Below are 18374 nucleotides of genomic sequence, written 5' to 3'. Positions count from 1 at the left end.
CCTGGGGCTGGTTGATATTACTCCTGCCTTCCACATGGGGAAACTGAGGCTTAGAGAGGTTAATGGGCATGCCACACTCACACAGCTTGGCAGCAGCAGACTGAGGTTCAAGCTTGTGTCCCCTGACCCACACCCCAAGCTGCCACTGCTTTTTGGGCAACCAAATATTAGTATTAATAAAATACAACCCTCCTCTTGCATGTTCCACACAGGTTTTGAATTTTCAAGTCATCAGGAAGGGGGAAATTAAGTTAAAAAGTTGAGAATAGCCCCCCATACATAAAAAATGAGGAGAAATGGGTCTGAAGGTTGCAGGAGCATAATTAATCCTGGGATCTGGGTGGGGAGGGGATGCTGGACTACTGGGGCTTTGTGGGCTCGAGGGCAGCCAGGCACTGGCAGGCCCCAGCAAGAAATTGTTTCCCGGCAGGACTGCTCTGTACCCTGATGGTGAGAGCATCTGTATTCCAAGTGCAGGAAAGGGTCATGTCCTTTATCACTGTCAGTGCATGCAGTGGGTGGGAGTGGACACATCACGTTATAAACAGGACCTGAGACCCTCTGCTGCCCCAGGCGTTGGTGTGATGGTTGAGTGAATCTTCCCAGCCACTCTTCTTTGGGACTTCTGCAGCAGAACCACTCCCACCCTGATCAAGCTGACAGTGTGGTGTACAGCCCTTGGTGTCTCTGGGCCACTTCTCTGCCTTCGAGAATGGTAGTTTCATCCTCCTGCCCCACCTTCTTGGAGTTTCATTTAAGAGGAACCCTTGAAAAAGGAAGAATATAATTTTTGTTGGCTATTATTGAGGTAAAGCAATAAAAGTATAACTTCTGTGGCTATTTTTTAGGGGAGAAAATTGGGGGGAAACTTTTAAAAAGAAGGAGAAGAAATCTTGTGTGGTCATATCTCTTGTGGCCTTGGGTGAAGGTCATTTTGACAACTGGGTGGGCCATTACTGTCTACCCAAGCAAAACATTTAAAAAGAGAAGAAGAAGAAGAAAAGAAGGAAGGAAGGAAAAGAGAGAATCCCAGGAGGGGACTGTGAATCGTAAGAGAAGCCAGATGTTTCACTTCATGTGGACCAGACATCTGAACAGATGCCTGAGGTGACCAATGTTTGCGTGTTACATAGTAGTTCCCCCAAAAGAGAGACACAATCCCAGGTTTCCGGCAGTGACCCAGGCCAGGAGCACCTGGTGCCATGGTAAAGAAGTCGTCACCAGCCTTCCGCGACTGCTCACACCCTTCAGAAGATAGGGGATCAACTCCTGGAGGAGATAATGCACCCCTCATCCCAGGTGAGAACACAGAGGCAGGGCTGCTTGGCTCAGGTGCTTCGTAAACCTGAGAGAGTCTCTTCTTGTGCTGAAGATCCTGCAGCAAACAGGGACAGATGGGCTTCTCCCCTGAGACCTGGCCACAGGGGCTGGGCATAGAGACTCCCTCCTCCCAGGAGCCTTTGCTGTCCCAAGTCCCCAGGGCTTCCTGAGAAGCTACACTAACTCTGAGCATCTTGTGTCACCTGAGCAGTCCCTGGAGGGCTGAAAGACTCTGAACCACCTAACCTCCCAGCTTAAAATATAGAATAATCATCTAGTAGCCTAGATTCTATATACCGAAAATACAGTTTTCAGGATTTTATGGGGTAGCTCTGAGAGCTTAATGTCCTGAGTGAAATAATGAAAAGATGTGGTGTTGAGTGAATAAAATTAAGATTCAAATCCATAGGAGCCTGTCCCATTTTTGTGAAATTACGTGCATTTCCATAGATCTGTATCTAATATCTGTATTTTTGGTATAGACATTTAAATTATCTGGTTAGTACACCCTGAACTCCTGTAATATCTGGAAGAGAGATTTCAAGTGATTTCCTTCCCCTTCATTTTTTTTTTTAATGCTCTGTATTTGATTTTATTTTTAGCAAGCATGCATTACTTTTCTTTTCTTTTAACTTTTTGTTCAGGAATATTTTCAAGCTGACAGAAAAGTTGCAGGTAAAAAGAATACTTGTATACCCTTTCCCCAGATTTATGTGGCATTTTACCCCAATCATTTCATTTTTTATTTGCAAGAGATATGTATTGCAAATATATATTTTTTTCTGATCTGTTTGAAGGTAAGTTGCGTGCATCATGTGTGTATTCTCTTATTTTCTCTTCTTTTTTACACAGAAGGAAGGTACTGTGTATATCTTTTGTACTTAAGTCACATAGTTTTTCTTGGCAGTCATTCCATATCAGCTCATGGAGATCTTCCTCATTCATCTTCGTGGCTGCACTGTGTGGGTACCATAGTTCATTCAACTGCTGTCCTAGGCATGCACTACTTTTGAAGGCAGAAAAACAATAATGATAAATAGTGGAAAGAAAAATTTTAAACCATTGAAAAGAGCAAGATTAAGTTCTAATAAAAAGTCTTTGTTGTTTTTAAAGTGAATGGGGCTGTGGGAGAAGCCAGGTGGCTAGGAGCCCTTTGGTGGCCCCTACAACCCACAGACACAGTAACAGAGGCATTGGGAGGTCCAGTTGACCTCCTTAGGTTGAGGTCCCCAAAAGCAGAGCCTGAGACAGGGATTGGAGGACATGTGAGGAAGGCTCTTAAGGAGTAAGGAAGTGAGGATACAGGACAGGGCAAGGAGCAAAGCTAAGCAAGGGTATGCATTCATTTGGAGTCAGACTTCAGCCTGATCCAGCCAGAGCTCCAGAGCAGGAATCATGCTACAGAGGTGGTCCCATCTTGAGGCAGGGGAGTCAACTCACCCAACCCCACATGCAATGGTCTATGTTAAGAATGTGGAAGAATTCAAAATAATTCATGTAGTAAGGCTTGTTCACAGTGTCTGGCCAATACATCTTCAGCAAATGTAAGGTATTTGTATAATGGTCATTCTTCCCTTTTTCCTTTTTATTTTCCCCTATAACAGCTTTCTTGACATACTGTATACTATTAACATACCATACAATTGACTTACTTAAAGTGTACAATTCAGAGGTTTTTAGTGTAGTCACAGAATGGTGCATCCATCACCACAATTTTAAAACATTTTCATGACCCCATAAAGAAACCCTGTATCCCTTAGCAGTCATTCCCCATTTCCTCTCAAATCCCCTCCCTCCGTCTCTGCCCTAGAAATCTACTACATTTCCCCCCTGATATCAGGAACAATGAAAGGATGCCTTTTTCCACCACTCCTATGTAACAGCATTTGGAAGTCCTAGCCATTACAAAAAAGCAAGAAAAATTATAGTGATCCGAAAAGAAGTAAAACAGCCCTGTTTGCAGATGATATGATTTCTAGGAATCTGCAAAACAGTTACTAGAACTGAAAAATGAACTTAGGAAAGTCTCAGGTATGAGGTTAATAAACAAAAGTCAATTGCATTCTTATATACTAGCAGCAAACATTTATGAAGTGAAATTGTAGAAATAATTCGATTTGTAATAGCACCAAAAAATATAAAATACCTAGGAATAACAAAGGACCTGTAAGACCTCTGCCCTAAAAACCACAAAACTAAGTAAACAGAAAGATAGACCATGTTCCTGGATTGGAAGACTGTTGTTAAGATGGCATTTTCCCCAAATTGATCAATATATTCAACATAATACCAATCAAAATTCCTGTAGTTTTATTTTGGATAGAAACCTACAAGCTGATTCTAAACTTTCTATGGAAATGCAAGTTACCCATAATAGCAAAAAAAGTGTTTAAAAAGAAGAACAAAGTTGAAAGACCTACCTTACCTGATTTCAAGACTACTTGTAAACTACAGTGATCAAAATTGTTTGGCATTTGGAATTAAAAGATAAATAGATCAGTGAACAGAAAAGTTAGTTTAAAATTAGACCCAAACAAATATGGCCAATTAGTTTTCACCAGAAGCACTGGGGCAATTCTGGAAACAACCCCAGTGTCCATCAGCAGTTGAATGGTTAAACAAATCATGGGATATCTGTGCAACGGATTATTACTGAGCATTAAAAAGGATGAACTGTTGATACATACAACAACATGAGTGAATTGTTCAAAGTCATGTAGAGTAAAAGAAGCCAGACCAATAAAGTGTGATACCGTATGATTACATTTATATAAGATCCAATCTAATCTACAGGGACAGACCACAAGCCAGTGATTCCCCGGGACAGATGGAGGGAGGGAGTGACTCCAGAAGAACACAAGGAAACTGTTGGGAATGATAGATGTGTTCATGAGCTTGATCTGGTGGTGGTTTCCAGGTATACACATATGTTAACATTGGTCAAATATGTGCAGTTCGTGGTTCTCCAGTTAGACTTTTAGCTCTACCACCAGAGGAGAGGTATGCTCTGACCCAACAGTTTGCCTTTCTGTTAAAATATGGAAATTGTTGGCCCTGGAGCTAGCCTTGTTTATCTGTTTGTGTATGTGGTGTAGTTAGTCTTGCTCTACAAAAGTACCCTGTTGTACTAATAATGCTTTGGTTGTATTAATAATCTGGCACTTTAAATAGAGAAACATTCCATGCTTTAATTATTTAATATAATAATGGCTTTCATTCACGAGATGCCTACTGTTTGCCAGGCACAATATAGCCAGTTCTCACAATAGCAGCTTTGCAAGGTAGCTGTTATTATCTCCACTGTACATATGATGAAACTAAGTCTTTTCAGATAAAAAGTGCCAATGGTGGGATTGGATTTCCACATCTGCCCCACTCCAAAGCTGCACTGTTCAATATAGCAGCCACCAGCCACATGTGGCTGGTTTAAACTTAGGTGGCTTTAAGTGTAAACTACACACTAGGTTTTCAAGACTTAGTGTTTTAATAAGAATGTAAAATGAGTAACATTTTGTGTATTGATTCCATGTTTAAATGATAATATTTTTGATACTGGACTAAATAGAATCCATAACTAAAATTAATTTCACCTGTTACTTTTTATGTTTTTTTTTTAAGGGAGCTACTAGAAAATTTAAAATTACACGTGAGGCTCACCTCTTTCTCTTGAACGGCGCCACTTCAGAGTTCTTTCTACAGTGTCTATATAAAGGACAAGTAGAAACAGCATACATTGACATTTATTGAGTGTAAACTGTATGCTGGTTAAATTTTATAGTTTCTCAAATTGGTACATATATTTACTCTACAAACCCATTATCTATTTGATTTCAAGCAAAAATTATCAGCAAACAATTTTTTTCAGTGTTTCAGAACTGACCTTTTAAGTAGAAGGATGGGGATACTCAGTTTAAGATAGATATAGAAGTCTCATTCTAACCGTCAGGACAGATGCTCTTGTTTATTGAATAATTGAATAATTGCTTATAGAATAATTTTGTGTTCATTAAAGCAGTGTTCTCTGTTGGTTAAGTACACTTGCCTTCCCTGCTCAGAATGAGATCCATAATTTTATAAATTAAACTACAAATTCATTTCCTGTTTTTGTTGTTTCCTTTATTAGTAGAAAGCACAAAACCTTGTAATTTTTGAAGAAATGAGAAATTATGGCTGAACTTTTGATTGCCCAAATGTATTTTTTTACATGGCATTCTTTTTCCCCAATTACTGAGGGTGGCCCTCCTCCTTTTTTTTTTGTAAATAAAGTTTTATTGGCTCACAGCCACACCTGCATGCTATGAAGGGAGGCAGAGTTGAGTTGTTTCAATAGAGACCACATGGCCTGACATATTTACTGTCTGGCCTTTTATGGAAAATATATGCATACCCCAGGTCAGTTAAGTTCAAGTGATTCTCCAAAGAAGTTCCATGAAAATGTCTTTAAGATCCCACTCAAGTTAACGGTAATTTGAAGATGGGAGGGGAACCAGCGAAAGGCTGAAACTAGAAGTGATGGGATGCTTTGGTTGCTGATCAGGAGAAGGAAGTGTAAACCTGAGCTTGGCACTTAAGTCCCATCTCATTTCAGCCTGTTTGTAGTCTAGCCTTCTGGCCTTCCTCCCTGACCCTCTAACTGAGGCAGAATCTGACCTGGAATCCTGGTACCATCATCCACTCCCCTGGAAAATATGCCTAAGAGTTTCTCCCATGTTGGCCGTCTGGTGAGGATTTAGAAGGATAGAGAAGAAATGCAGGATGCCTGTAGGTGGCCTGTCAGCAGGAGCCTCTGTTATTTAGCTTCTGTAGCTTCCTAAACACACTTGACTCCTATTCTTTGCTCATATGCCCCATCCCATGTACATTTATTTTTGGCAGGTGTTTTAGTTAACAGTGCTGACTCTGGGGCCAGACTCTTGAGTTTAGATCCCAGCCCCGCCAGGTACAGGTAGAGTTAGGCAAACTACTAAATGTCTCTACATCTCAGTTTTCTCATCTGCAAAAGTGGGATAATCATTCCTTCTTCATAGGGAAATTGTGGGGATTAAGTGACTTGAAAACATGTAAAGTGTTCAGAACAATGTCTGGCAGACACTGAACACTCCATAAATATTACTTCTTGTTATTATTGCCACCATACTATTCAACCTACTTCAAGTCCTGGAGGAGACACAAGCCAAGAACTGAAAGAAGCTGAGGGTGTGTTTAGGTCAAAGCCACCCCCTCTAGGAAGCCTTCTGTGCCTGCAGTGCCACAATCCTTGGCATTTTGTACCTCTAAGGTGGTAGACAGAGAGTGACTTCCAAGTCAGCCTGATCCAGGTACAAACCCTAGCTGTGTGCCCCTGGGAAAGTTACTTAATCTCTCTGTGCCTTATTCTCTCACCTATAAAAGGTGGGGTAATATCTTCCTCATGGGGGTCCTTATGAGGCTTAACTGAAATGATACAGTGCAAAGTACTTAGCTCAGAGTTAGTGTTCAGTACATAAACCACAGCTAAACTGTATTATTGTCACAGTCTCTATTTTAATTACATTACTACCCAGCTTTTAGGCCTTAAGCTCTCAATTGCTAGGAATGGTCCTGGGTGACCCACTACACACCAACACCCCCCACCAAGAGGCAGTTCCACAATTGCCTCAAATTCTGCCTCACCCGGAGGATGTGGAACAGGCCTCGTCCTCCCTCCACATTCCCTAGCAGGCGGGGCCTGTGGGCACCTAGGCATTTGGAAAGATGTGTGCCAGTGAAATTCCAGTGAGAATGATTGTAGTGGAACCCAAATTCCCAAATTGGCCACTCAAAACCCTAACTTAATAGTGAGGCACTTCTTACTGTGTCAGGTGGGCATTGACCCTAATTTCATATTATCAGCCACACCTCTCAGCCCTGCTTAAGGAGCACCTGTTTCCCCCTTTGCCCCACAGCCACCCCAGGCTGCTGGGTGTTGGCAGGGCTCCCCACCCCAAGGCCTGCATCTTGGCTGCCTGCAGAGGAAACTCTTTACCTGCAGGAAGGATTACTTATTCCTGCTTTCTGTATGTTCACACCCACCGTCTTTTTTCCTTTTCTTTTTTTTATAAGCCATATTTTTTTACCTTACCACTGAGGCAGAATAAACAATGTGACTGATGATTTACAATACAATTTGCAATATTATAGATAGCAATGTAAAGATGCACAGCATTTTTATAAGTGTATACTCAGGCAGGATGAAAGTAAAGGCTGTCCCAGCTCTAATTCGTTTGGATTTTCCAGGCCTAAGTAACACAAAGACATTATCAAAATTGTACTGGGGTGCATCCCAATTTCCTAATTGACTTGGAGAATGTTTCTGATATTAGAATATGAAGTTATATGGAAATTACAGCATCCCAATCCTCTGACTGATTTGAAATGAATTTGAATCAAGACAGCTTAAAAATAGCTTTTATAGCATCTTTATGACTTGATACTGTGGAGAAATAAATATGAGCTAATGCCGCAGAATTTGTTGTCTGTTGATGCAGGCTCTGAGTTTGCTAGGAATTCTGGCGGTAATCTAAGAAAATGCTTGTCATCTCCTTAGAGCAGTTCATAATTCAAAAACAATCTATACCTAATACTCAATTAAGGAATCATAGCAGCTTGTTGGCCACAGATGACTAATGAACAGCCTGAATAGAAATTCTGCACAACTCTTGAAAACACTGCTAAAATCAATCCCCCATCAGGGAAACCATGATTTATTAATACGTTCTTTACCTCCATTGAGTTGTGAATCAATGCTTCCTCATCAAAAAGCTAATAGAAAGCCAAGACGGGTAAAATTTTTCCAAGTCCTCATGGCCTGTTGGCTTAACAAGCAGGTTCGTCACTTGGAAAAGAGCGTGCACATTGCAGAGCTGGCACCTCATGCCTGTGTCCCACTCCAGCAGCGAGCTGCTCACCATGCCCTGGTGGGAGTCTTGATGGGAGTGATGAGTACCTACTGTGTGCTGGGTGCTCATAACCAACATCCATGCTCTCCTTCAAGGCTCTCTGCCACTCTTGAGACAGGTATTATGATTATTCATTTTGTAAATGAGGAAATGGAGGCTCACAAAGGTCAGTAACCTGCCTGATGTCCCAAAGGAAGAACTCGAGCCTGCAAGGCCAGTTGAGAGCTTGGGCTCTGACATAGGAGCCCCTGGGTTCTGATCACAGCCGCCCTGTTTTCTAGCTATGTAACTGTGCCTAGACTTCTCAGGCCTCATTTTTCTCATCTGTGAAATGGAGGTGATTTGAGTCCCCACAAACAGGCCCATTGGAAGGATTCAAGTTGATGATGGATGGCAAGTCCCTGGTACCCTGCTGCTGCACTCCTCCCCCCGTGTCCATTCCACTCAGCCTCAGTGTTTGCCTTACTGGAGGCAGGGTTAGGAGAGCATAATCAGGGCCCAGGAGGTGGAGGAGAGGCTCAAGAGCTCCCGCTGAGTGCCCGGCTGCTTCTGAGTTAGGCTGCAGCCCGAGAAGAGGCTCACCTGCTTCCCTCCCCAGCCCCAGCCCTTGTGTTTCAGCCTGTGTTCACTGGGCCAACCAGGAGTAACCAAGAGCCTTAAACTTTGCATCAGAGCCTGGCAGAATGGAGTGATTCCTATCCTCCTGTTTTGGAGACAGACTTTAGCCTCCTGCCTGACCATCCCTTCGTAAACTCATTACACGCTCATGACGTGGTTTCTCTTTCAGGACTCCAAAATGTCGAGTTCCTAATTATAATTGGGGTAGTCTCCTCTCTTACCAAAGGGGAGGATGGCTCTGAACACATTAACCTCTGCTCACTGACAGTCTCTTTCATGTCCATTTCTAGGCCTCCTTAGGCATCTTTCATAATGTACAAATCCTCATTCGGTCACATTTTCTATGACTCAGGACATTAACAATAAATGGTGAGCCCTAAGGGGCCAGGAAGGGGAAAATGGATGGGACACACATACCATAGAAAAGCTCGGTTGTCCACAGTCCACTGAGATCTGCTCTGAAAGTAACGTCGGTCACTTGAATAATCCCCATTAATACTCCTGTCTCTGCCAATAAATATGGCATGAAATTTAAACATAAATGAGGTTTACAGCTAATTATGACTAATGTGAGCTACTTTCAAAATTGCCAAAACATTCCTTCCACAATAGTAGTTTGCAACTACGAATCAGACATAAAAAGTAAAATTTCATAAACATAATTTAGTACACAACAAAATAATAATAGTGCTAACTGGTTTCTGCCTGGCCATTTAGGAGCTCCCCAAAGCAGGTCTAATAGTGCACACTCCCACTGGGCCTCTGACACCACAGGCCACGGGGGCTCCAAGGTCGCAGGATGCAGGCATCTCTGCAGCCTTCCGGTCTGTGTGGCCAGGAGCTGTTCAAGTCTCCATTTGTGGTGAGGACCCGCCTGGGTACCCATCCCAGCAGTTTCAGCTACAGCTTCTGAACTGCACTGCTCAGGCCCTGCTGTGGTGGCCCCTCCATCCCCTTGTCATCCTCACCCTGGTCCATTTGTCATGCTGCCTCTATGCTTTTCACATCACCTTGATGTTTTGTTCGTGATCACCAGATTAATTCGTGATCAGTGGTAACATTATAGTAGTAAAAAAATAGAAAGCCGTGCCTCCCACCACCACCCCTGTTAATCCCACCCACCACCCTCGCCATGAACAACCAGTGAGCAGTTCAGTGTGTACTTCTCCACCATTCAGCTCTGGGATACAGACATGTGCACACAGTCTCTTATACATAATGCTGCCTGTATTTTACACAAACAGGATCACATGATACATTTTTTAATTAAAGTATCATTGATAATCTTATGATGGTTTCATATACATAACATAGTGTTTCAGTATTCACCTATATTATCAAGTCCTCACCTCCTCCATTGTGGTCACAGTCTATCAATGTAGTGAGATGTTACAGAGTCATTAACTGTATTCTCCATGATGTACTACCACCCCAGCTATATTGTGATTGCCAATTACAATGCCCTTTAATCCCCTTCTCCCTCCCCACCCACCCTTCCCAACCCTCCCCCTTTGGTAACCACTAGTCCCTTGGTGTTTATGGGTCTACTGATTTTTCTGTTCCTTCTGTTTTGCTTTGTTTTTATAATCCACAAATGAGTGAAATCATTTAGTACTTGTCTGTCTCCACCTAGCTTATTTCACTGAGCATAAGACTCTCTAGATCCATCCATGTTGTTGGGCAGGATTTCTTTTCTTCTTATGGCTAAATAATATTCCATTATGTATATGTACCACATCTTCTTTATCCATTCATCTATTGATGGACACTTAAGTTGCTTCCATATCTTGGCTCTTGTAAATAGTGCAGCAATAAACATAGGGTGCACATGTCTTTTCGAATCAGGGATTTTGTTTTCTTCAGGTAAATTCCTAGGAGTGGAATGACTGGATCAAATGGTGTTTCTATTTATGGTTTTTTGAGGAACCTCCATATTGCTTTCTGCAGTGATTGAACCAATTTACATTCCCACCAACAGTGTAGGAGGGTTCCCCTTTCTCCACATCCTTGCCAGCATTTGTTGTTTCTTGTCTTTCGGAAACACTTCTTCTCTTTTGGAAACACACATACATTTTTTTTTTTTTTTTTGCCTGTGGCTATTCATACTTAATATTTGGTGCCTTTCAATGCCGATAAATGTAACTCTACCTCTTTTTTTTTAATATACATACTATGATTCATCCAGTCTCCATAAGTGAGCATCATAAACAGTACCTCAGTGAACACTGTCCTGTATATTTATACCCACAGACCCAACACACCTGCACCTGGGGACTCTTCTCTGGGTGTTCCTGAAGGGTAAATTTCTTTGAAAATGGTGGTGTTTGGTCAAGGGGGATGCACAATAAAATGTGAGAAGATAGCCTGTGATTACCCTCTGAAATGAGTTGTACTTCTCTGCATACTAATAACAGTAAGAGGAAATAGCTGTTTCTCACCCACGCTTGGCTGTTTTAAGGAGGGATATCTGGATCCCCTTCCTTCAATTCCCAGCTGTGGACCTCAGCTGGCGGACAGCCATGCGGGCCCACAGGTGGGTCTCAGTTCCTGCCATGTGAGCATGGCTTTAGTTCCAAGAGCTCTGTTGAGAGTCTTCCAGAATCCGACTAACCAGAAGCAGATGCTGTAAACATTTGAACATCGCTTTTTGAGTCATTGTCAAATGTGGAGCAGTTCCATCACCACCAGAGTCCCTCCTGCCACCTGCCTGTAGCCACACCCAAACTCCTAGCAGCCATATCTATCGTTCTGTCATTTCAAGAATGTCATGTAAGTGGGATCATACAGGATGGAACCTTTTGAATTTGGCTTTTAAAAATCAGCATAATTTCCTTGATATCCATTCAGGTTGTTTCATGTATCAATAGTTCATTCCTTTCTTATTGCTGAATTAACCATTCAACCATTGAGGGACATTTAGGTTGTTTCCATTTTCTAGCTATTGCAAATTTTCTAGCTATTGCAAATAAAGCTGCTATGAACATTTGTGTACATATTTTTAAGTGAATGTAAGTTTTCATTTCTCTGGGATAAATGTCCAAGAGTTCTATTAGTCATATAGTCACTGAATAAATGATAAATCCAAGAGTAATATAGTAAGTGCATGTTTAGTTTTAAGAAACTGCCAGATTATTTTCCAGAGATGCTGTACCATTACCGTTCCCACCAGCACTGTAGGAGTGATCCGGTTTGTTACATTTAAAAATGTTTGTTTGGTTGTTTGTTGTAGTTACTATGATTTTTTTTCCCTCTTGGCTGATTGAAAGCTATATACCTCATTTGTGTTCTTTAGGAAATTATCCATGTTTTTTAAAAAAACTTTTAAATTTTAGGCCAATTTTAGATTTACATAAAATTACGAAGAGAGAATTCCCATATACCACATACTGAGTTTCCCCTATTACTAATACCTTATATTAGTGGGGACATTTGTTACAATTAATGAGCCAGTATTAAAACATTTTTATTAACTAAAGTCCATAGTCAGATTCCCTTACTTTTACCCAATGTCCTTTTTCTGCTCCAGGATCTCACCTAGTATACCACACTACACTTAATCACCTTACCCCACTGGTCTCCACTTGGCTGTGATGGTTTCTCAGACTTTCCTTGTTTTTGATGACCTTGACACTTTTGATATGTACTAGTCAGGTATTTTATAGAATGTCTCTCTTTTGGGGTTTGTCTGATGTTTTTCTCAGACAGGGAGGCTGGGCAGGGAGACCACATGGGTAAAGTGCCGTTTTCATCACGGTCTTATCAAGGGCACATTCTGTCAACATGACTTATCACAGAAATGTTTCTGCAGTTTCCCCGCCATAAGTCACCACTGGAAGGAAGTCACTACGCACAGCCCACACCTAGGGGGTGGGAGTTAAGCTGCTCCTCCCCCTTGAGAGTAGAATGTCTACGTAAGTTATTTGTTAATTTTCTGTATGGAAAATTAGTCCCTTTTCCCCACATTCATTTATTTCTTCAATCATTTATGTGCATTAATGTGGACTCGGTTTCTTTTTTATACTTTGGGTTACAATACATGTTTATTTCGTTGCTCAAATTGTTAAGCTTTGGCCATTAGGAGCTCTTGAGTTGATTCCTGTGTCCCTTTGACATGCCCCTATCATTGTGAGTTTCTGGACACTCCTTTACTTTCTGGCCCTGCAGGATGCTCCAGGCTTATCTTGGATATTTTCTGCTCCAGCCCAACAGCCAGTCATTTCTCTGAGGATTCATAATTCCTCTTCTGGAGAATGGTATTATATACCAAGATATGGATGCTACATGTGCTCATTGCTTGTGTCTTTATTTCTAGACAGAGCAAGGAAATGTGTGTCTGTATACTACCCTGTGTAAATACACATCTATAAGTATTTTTTATATGACCATGTGGTTTTAAACATCTGATATCAAGGTAAACATGAGTTCACACCAATGTCTCCAATTCTGATCCACTGCCACATGGATCTTTCTAACCTTCTCCCCTTCCATATATTATTTTGCTTTTTTTATTGAGCTATATAACTGACATACCATGAAATTCAGTGATTTTAATATATTCACAGGGTTTTGCAACCATTACCACTGTCTAATTCCAGACTTTTTGCCACCCCTCAAAGAGACCCTGTACCCGTTAGCAGTCACTCTCCATTCTGTCTCTTCCCCAAACTCCTGACAAACAATAATATTTCTTTCTCTATGAATTTGCCTATTCTGGACATTTCATGTAAATAGAATCATATAATATGTGGCCTTTTATATCTGACTTCATTAACATGTATTCAAGGTTAATCTGCTTAATAGCATATAATCAGTACTTTGTTCCATTTGATGTCTGAGTAATATTCCATTATATGGATGTACCAAATTTTATTTATCCATTCATTAGTTAATGGACATTTAGTTTGTTTCTACTTGTTAGGCTATTATGCATATGCTGTTATGAATATGTATGCACAAGTTTTTGCATGGACGTACATTTTCATTTCTTTTGAGTATATACCTAGGAGTATGGAATGGCTGGGTCACATGGTTACTCTGTGCCTAACATTTTGAGGAATTGCCAAAGCGTTTTCCAAAATGGCTGCACCATGTTACATTTCCACCAGCACTATGTGAGGGTTCCAGTTTCTCCACATCCCTCTAAACACTTGTTATTTTCCATCTTTTTTATTATAGCCATCCTACTGGGTGTGAAGTGATATCTCACTGTGGTTTTGAATTGCACTTCCCTAATGCTTAATGATGCTGAATATCTTTTCATGTGCTTATTGGCCATTTATATATCATCTGTGGAGAATGTTCAAAGCCTTTGCCCCAGGCCCCAGCAGCTTTCTCCTCGCCTTCCATGAACAGAGGCACTCAGCCACTCTGTCCCAGAACTGGCTTCATTTCCTCCTCTCACATAAAGAGCTTTCAACCTGTTACCTTATAAGAGCTGAATTCCCAGAAATGTGGTAACCCCACTCATTCCTCTGCCTTTCTGCTTTGTTTCTGGCCTGTAGAACTGTTTATTTTGATTTTGAGGCTGCCTCTGTCCTTTGGTTTTCTTTCTCATTTTATCAACCACACTCTAAGTTTGGAGCAGCAAAGGTGGATGAATGTTAAACGTGCTGTGCCATCTTGATTAGAGGTCCATAAACATTGGGTTTTTGTAGACATCTAACTCCCACCATGTGGCTGTTTGCATAAATGAACTTCTGTATCTCTCCGAAAGCCACTCACCGTATCCTCCTTCCCTCTTCTTGTTCCCTAGCACTTGTTCTTGTTATGACAAATGTGTTAATTACATGTTGTAGAGATGAATTATCCTTGAAAGGATTCTGGATTGCATTTACTGCCTTCTCATTTATTGTGTCCTGAGTAACATGATGCATTTAACTCACTGCTATACTGGTGTTCACAGAAGAAAACACTGCAGCCCCCACATTACCCAAATGGAAATCTTTGGCCCCTAATGTCTTTTTTCCTTTGCAGGTATCAAAGCTGTGTTCTCAGGCCACTACCACAGGAATGCTGGGGGCACCTACCAGAACCTCGACATGGTGGTGTCATCTGCCATTGGGTGCCAGCTGGGCAAAGACACCCATGGGCTCCGAGTCGTGGTGGTCACCGCTGAGAAAATCATTCACCGATACTACAGTTTAGATGAGCTGTGTGAAAAAGGAATAGAAGATGATCTGATGGATTTGATGAAGAAAAAATGATTGCCACTTACGATCTATTCACTTTCACTTCCACCATTTCTTTATTTTGCCAGAAACAGCAGCTGCATACAACCCTTTATTGGAAAATAAAACTATACCAGGCAGATCTGTGAATTTATGTCCTTTTGCATAAATCAGAGAGCTGGGTCCTAAACTAAATTATATTCAAAATAGAACTGCTTTCCCTTCACAAAAGAGGGGAGGCAGGTGGAGCCTGGAAATAAATGAATAAGTGATATTAGACTATCTCACATGGGTGTTTGAATAAATTCTCCTAATGATATGTTTCTCAACTCTGCTTGTGAACTAGATTGTCTTCTGGTAGCCTATGGCAAATGTCTGCCTATAGACCTCTATCCCAACTTGATATCCACATGTGCTCTTTGGTAATTCCTTGAAGAAACTCCATCTGATTGTATTAAATTATTGTCCTGACACCCAAAATGCTAGCCAAAGCAAAGGTCATCTCCTTTCCTTCCTAACAAAAAAATAATTGTTCCCATTGGCAGAGCCATGTAGACTTGTTTCAACAGGGAGCTGAGTGGTCAATATTTGCTGTTAAATTGAGATTTCTACTGCTGATGATGATGCTATTGATACGGCAGAGTTGAGTGTGCCTTTTTGGTGATGAAAAAAGCACCTTTGTACATAACTTGGCCACATCTAAAATTCTCATCCAAGAGACTAGAACCAAAGCCCTAAAGAGCCACCTCTGCAGTCAGCCGGCAGAACATTTTGAGTTTATTCACATTCATATTTGATGCTGCGGTAAGTCCACAAGTTGGTGTTCTCCGTGCAGAGTGACCCTCCTCTAATGAGATTCTTCACTGTGTCTACTTTGACAGAAAACATGGGAATGGATGCAGAGTTCTCAGAAGAAACAGCTGAAATTCCAGTGGCACAAAAACACTGCTTTTAACCACATTATCCAAATCGGAGCTGACTGATCACATGCAGCAGCGCAGTACCCTTGACAAAGGAGCATGGGTGGTTCAGAATCTGCATTGCTTTTATGTAATCTACTTTGCTGCTGCTTCTCTGGAGCCCCTGACCACTGCGTGATTTCACCCACATAGACTTCTCTCAGCAACTGTCCTGATGGACAGGAAACCTAGCTACTCTGAGTCCTGCCAGGAAAATTTTACAGTGTTACGCAGTAACATTCAGTTATACCAAAACGACTTAAGAAACCAACTGGTTACAAATGAACTGCAAAATCCATTAAATTAAAAGACTTTCTTGTTAAAAAGTTTTAATCAATGTAGCAAAACCATGAGAAATTAAATAGAAATATAATTGGAGATGTAAATTAATAGGAAGAAAAGACAAGAAGTTAATTATACTACAGATCAGTGGCACACCACAGCTCATTGTTATGTGGCACAAGATTAAAATGCTCTTCTACTATTTTTCTGTGTTCTTGCTTTGTATTCTGTTTTGTTCCTCCTTTTGTATACAACAGGTGTGGATATAAGAAGTCAGGAAAGGGAATTCACTAAGAGGCATAACTGCAAAGCCACACATTTTAGGCCTGAGATGTGGTAATTTTCAGAACTGGATACCAGGATTGGAAGTGCAGATGCACTCCTGGGGGCAAAAGGGAAGCGTTTAATGACAGTGGACTGATGGAGCCCTCTTTGTCATCTTACAGGTGTGAAACGCTTTAGGCTGTGGCACCTGGGCCTTGGGGAGGACGCAGACATAGTCATAAGTAACGGAAATGAAACTTCCAAGTCTCCTTCCTCAAAAACCTAGGAAGTAAAGTAATCAATTCAAAACACAGCAAGAATATGCTAAGAATAGAGAATCATATGAAATTCTCACCATTTTTCAAGTAACCAAATAGCTTGGTAATAGATTCAGAAAAAAGTTAGGCAATAACTTTGTAATGAGCACATATCATTCTGATAATAGATAACTACTAATGCATTTGCTTATGATTTCTTTTTCTTAAAAAAAATATTTTTTAAAAAAGCAAGTGCCAAAAAATAAAAAAGCAAGTGGCTTATACTGTGAAAAACAATAAAACACTCTTGATCCAAAGTCTATGATTTTGAATGCTTATTATGTGCTAAGTAGTGTTTGAAGTGCTTTGTCCCAGAGAGGTGAAGGCCCTTGGCCAAGGTGACACAGCTCGTCAGTGGGGAAAGAGGGACTGAGATGCAGGCACTCTTACTGTCCAATGCATGCTCCCTAACAGTGTCTTCTCTTTTCTGGGAAACATTTTTCACAGATAAGAAACTGAGCCTGTGGCAACAGTACAATATTCGGCACCTTTGACCACTTTCCTGGGCGAGAACCCAGTGTTAGCTGGAGGCACTGGGACTTCATCCCAGAGTCTACAAAGCCTGGACAAAGCCCAGAGGTCCCTTCTCTAACGGTACGAGATTCAGGATAGCAGAGACTGTCCAAGGAGCAGATTGTTCTAGGCTGAGAATTTTCACTAGAGGAGATTAGAAAACTGAACTGAACCGTAATGGGCCACAGGACACAGCTCTGCCCACAGTGGTAGTAAATGCTTCATCAGATGATGCTCCACTCCTTGTTTATAGTTCCCACCCCAGCAGGTAGGAAACCCACAGCCCTCTCAGGCAAGGAGTGCCACCTCAGGCTCCTGCTTCCAATTAATCATTTTAATTGGGGGAGGAAAATAAGGGGCTGCTAAAGGGGAAGATTATTTAAAGTGATCTAAAATTGGATTGTCGAGAGAGTGTGTGGATGGGGTGGGAGATGATCATCTAACTGCACTCATTTTTTACATATATAAGCTTATCTCTACTCTTCAATCATGTTTCTCCTGAGGTTGGAGAATAAGGGGTGGGGGAATCTAGTAAACTTTATGGAACCAGCCAACTGAACATTTTATAATATGTGATTTTCAGCCTTACAAGATTGTCAGTTTGTGATAGTGACAAGGCAAAACTAGTCCTAATCCTGAATGATAACACTACGACCATTTGCCTTACATACTGCAAAAGATATCGAGTTCTATTCAGCTGTGGAAATTACATACTTATAATACAGTTTAATATTACATTCTGATTCCAGTGTGAAATCTTTTGAGAAAAGGTAGCAAAAACATCATTTGCATTTACTTGAACTTTTAATAATTATTCCCCAAGTAACGTCTAAAACAGCTTTGTGCAATCATGAAATTAGGTAGCAATATTATATTGAGCTGAGGTGAAAAAGATTTAGGAATAAATTGTCAAGACAAGTTCTATTAAAAGCTTTCTGTAATAGACACCAGGGATTTCTTGTTCAGATAACCTTAGCAGTTTAGAATGTACATGCAAAAGATAGTACTTGACAGGTA

At 41.0% G+C, this 18374-nt stretch overlaps 1 protein-coding gene across 4 annotated transcripts in view; it reads left to right on the top strand.

Annotated features, from left to right (window-relative positions):
- Window positions 1–16467, top strand: part of CPPED1 (calcineurin like phosphoesterase domain containing 1) — a 122074-nt gene extending 105607 nt beyond the window's left edge. For all 4 annotated transcript variants that reach the window (XM_017643236.3, XM_037000317.2, XM_073215558.1 and 1 more), the window contains exon 4: window positions 14829–16467. In XM_017643236.3, the coding sequence (XP_017498725.1) occupies window positions 14829–15058 (230 nt within the window). In that variant the 3' untranslated portion in view covers window positions 15059–16467. The remainder of the gene's footprint in view (window positions 1–14828) is intronic.
- The last annotated feature ends 1907 nt before the right edge of the window (window positions 16468–18374 follow it).

Source organism: Manis javanica, chromosome 10 (genome assembly GCF_040802235.1).
Source record: "Manis javanica isolate MJ-LG chromosome 10, MJ_LKY, whole genome shotgun sequence".
Taxonomy (NCBI): domain Eukaryota; kingdom Metazoa; phylum Chordata; class Mammalia; order Pholidota; family Manidae; genus Manis; species Manis javanica.
The sequence above is the reverse complement of the archived record's forward strand: the minus strand, read 5'-3'. Positions and strand labels throughout refer to the sequence as shown.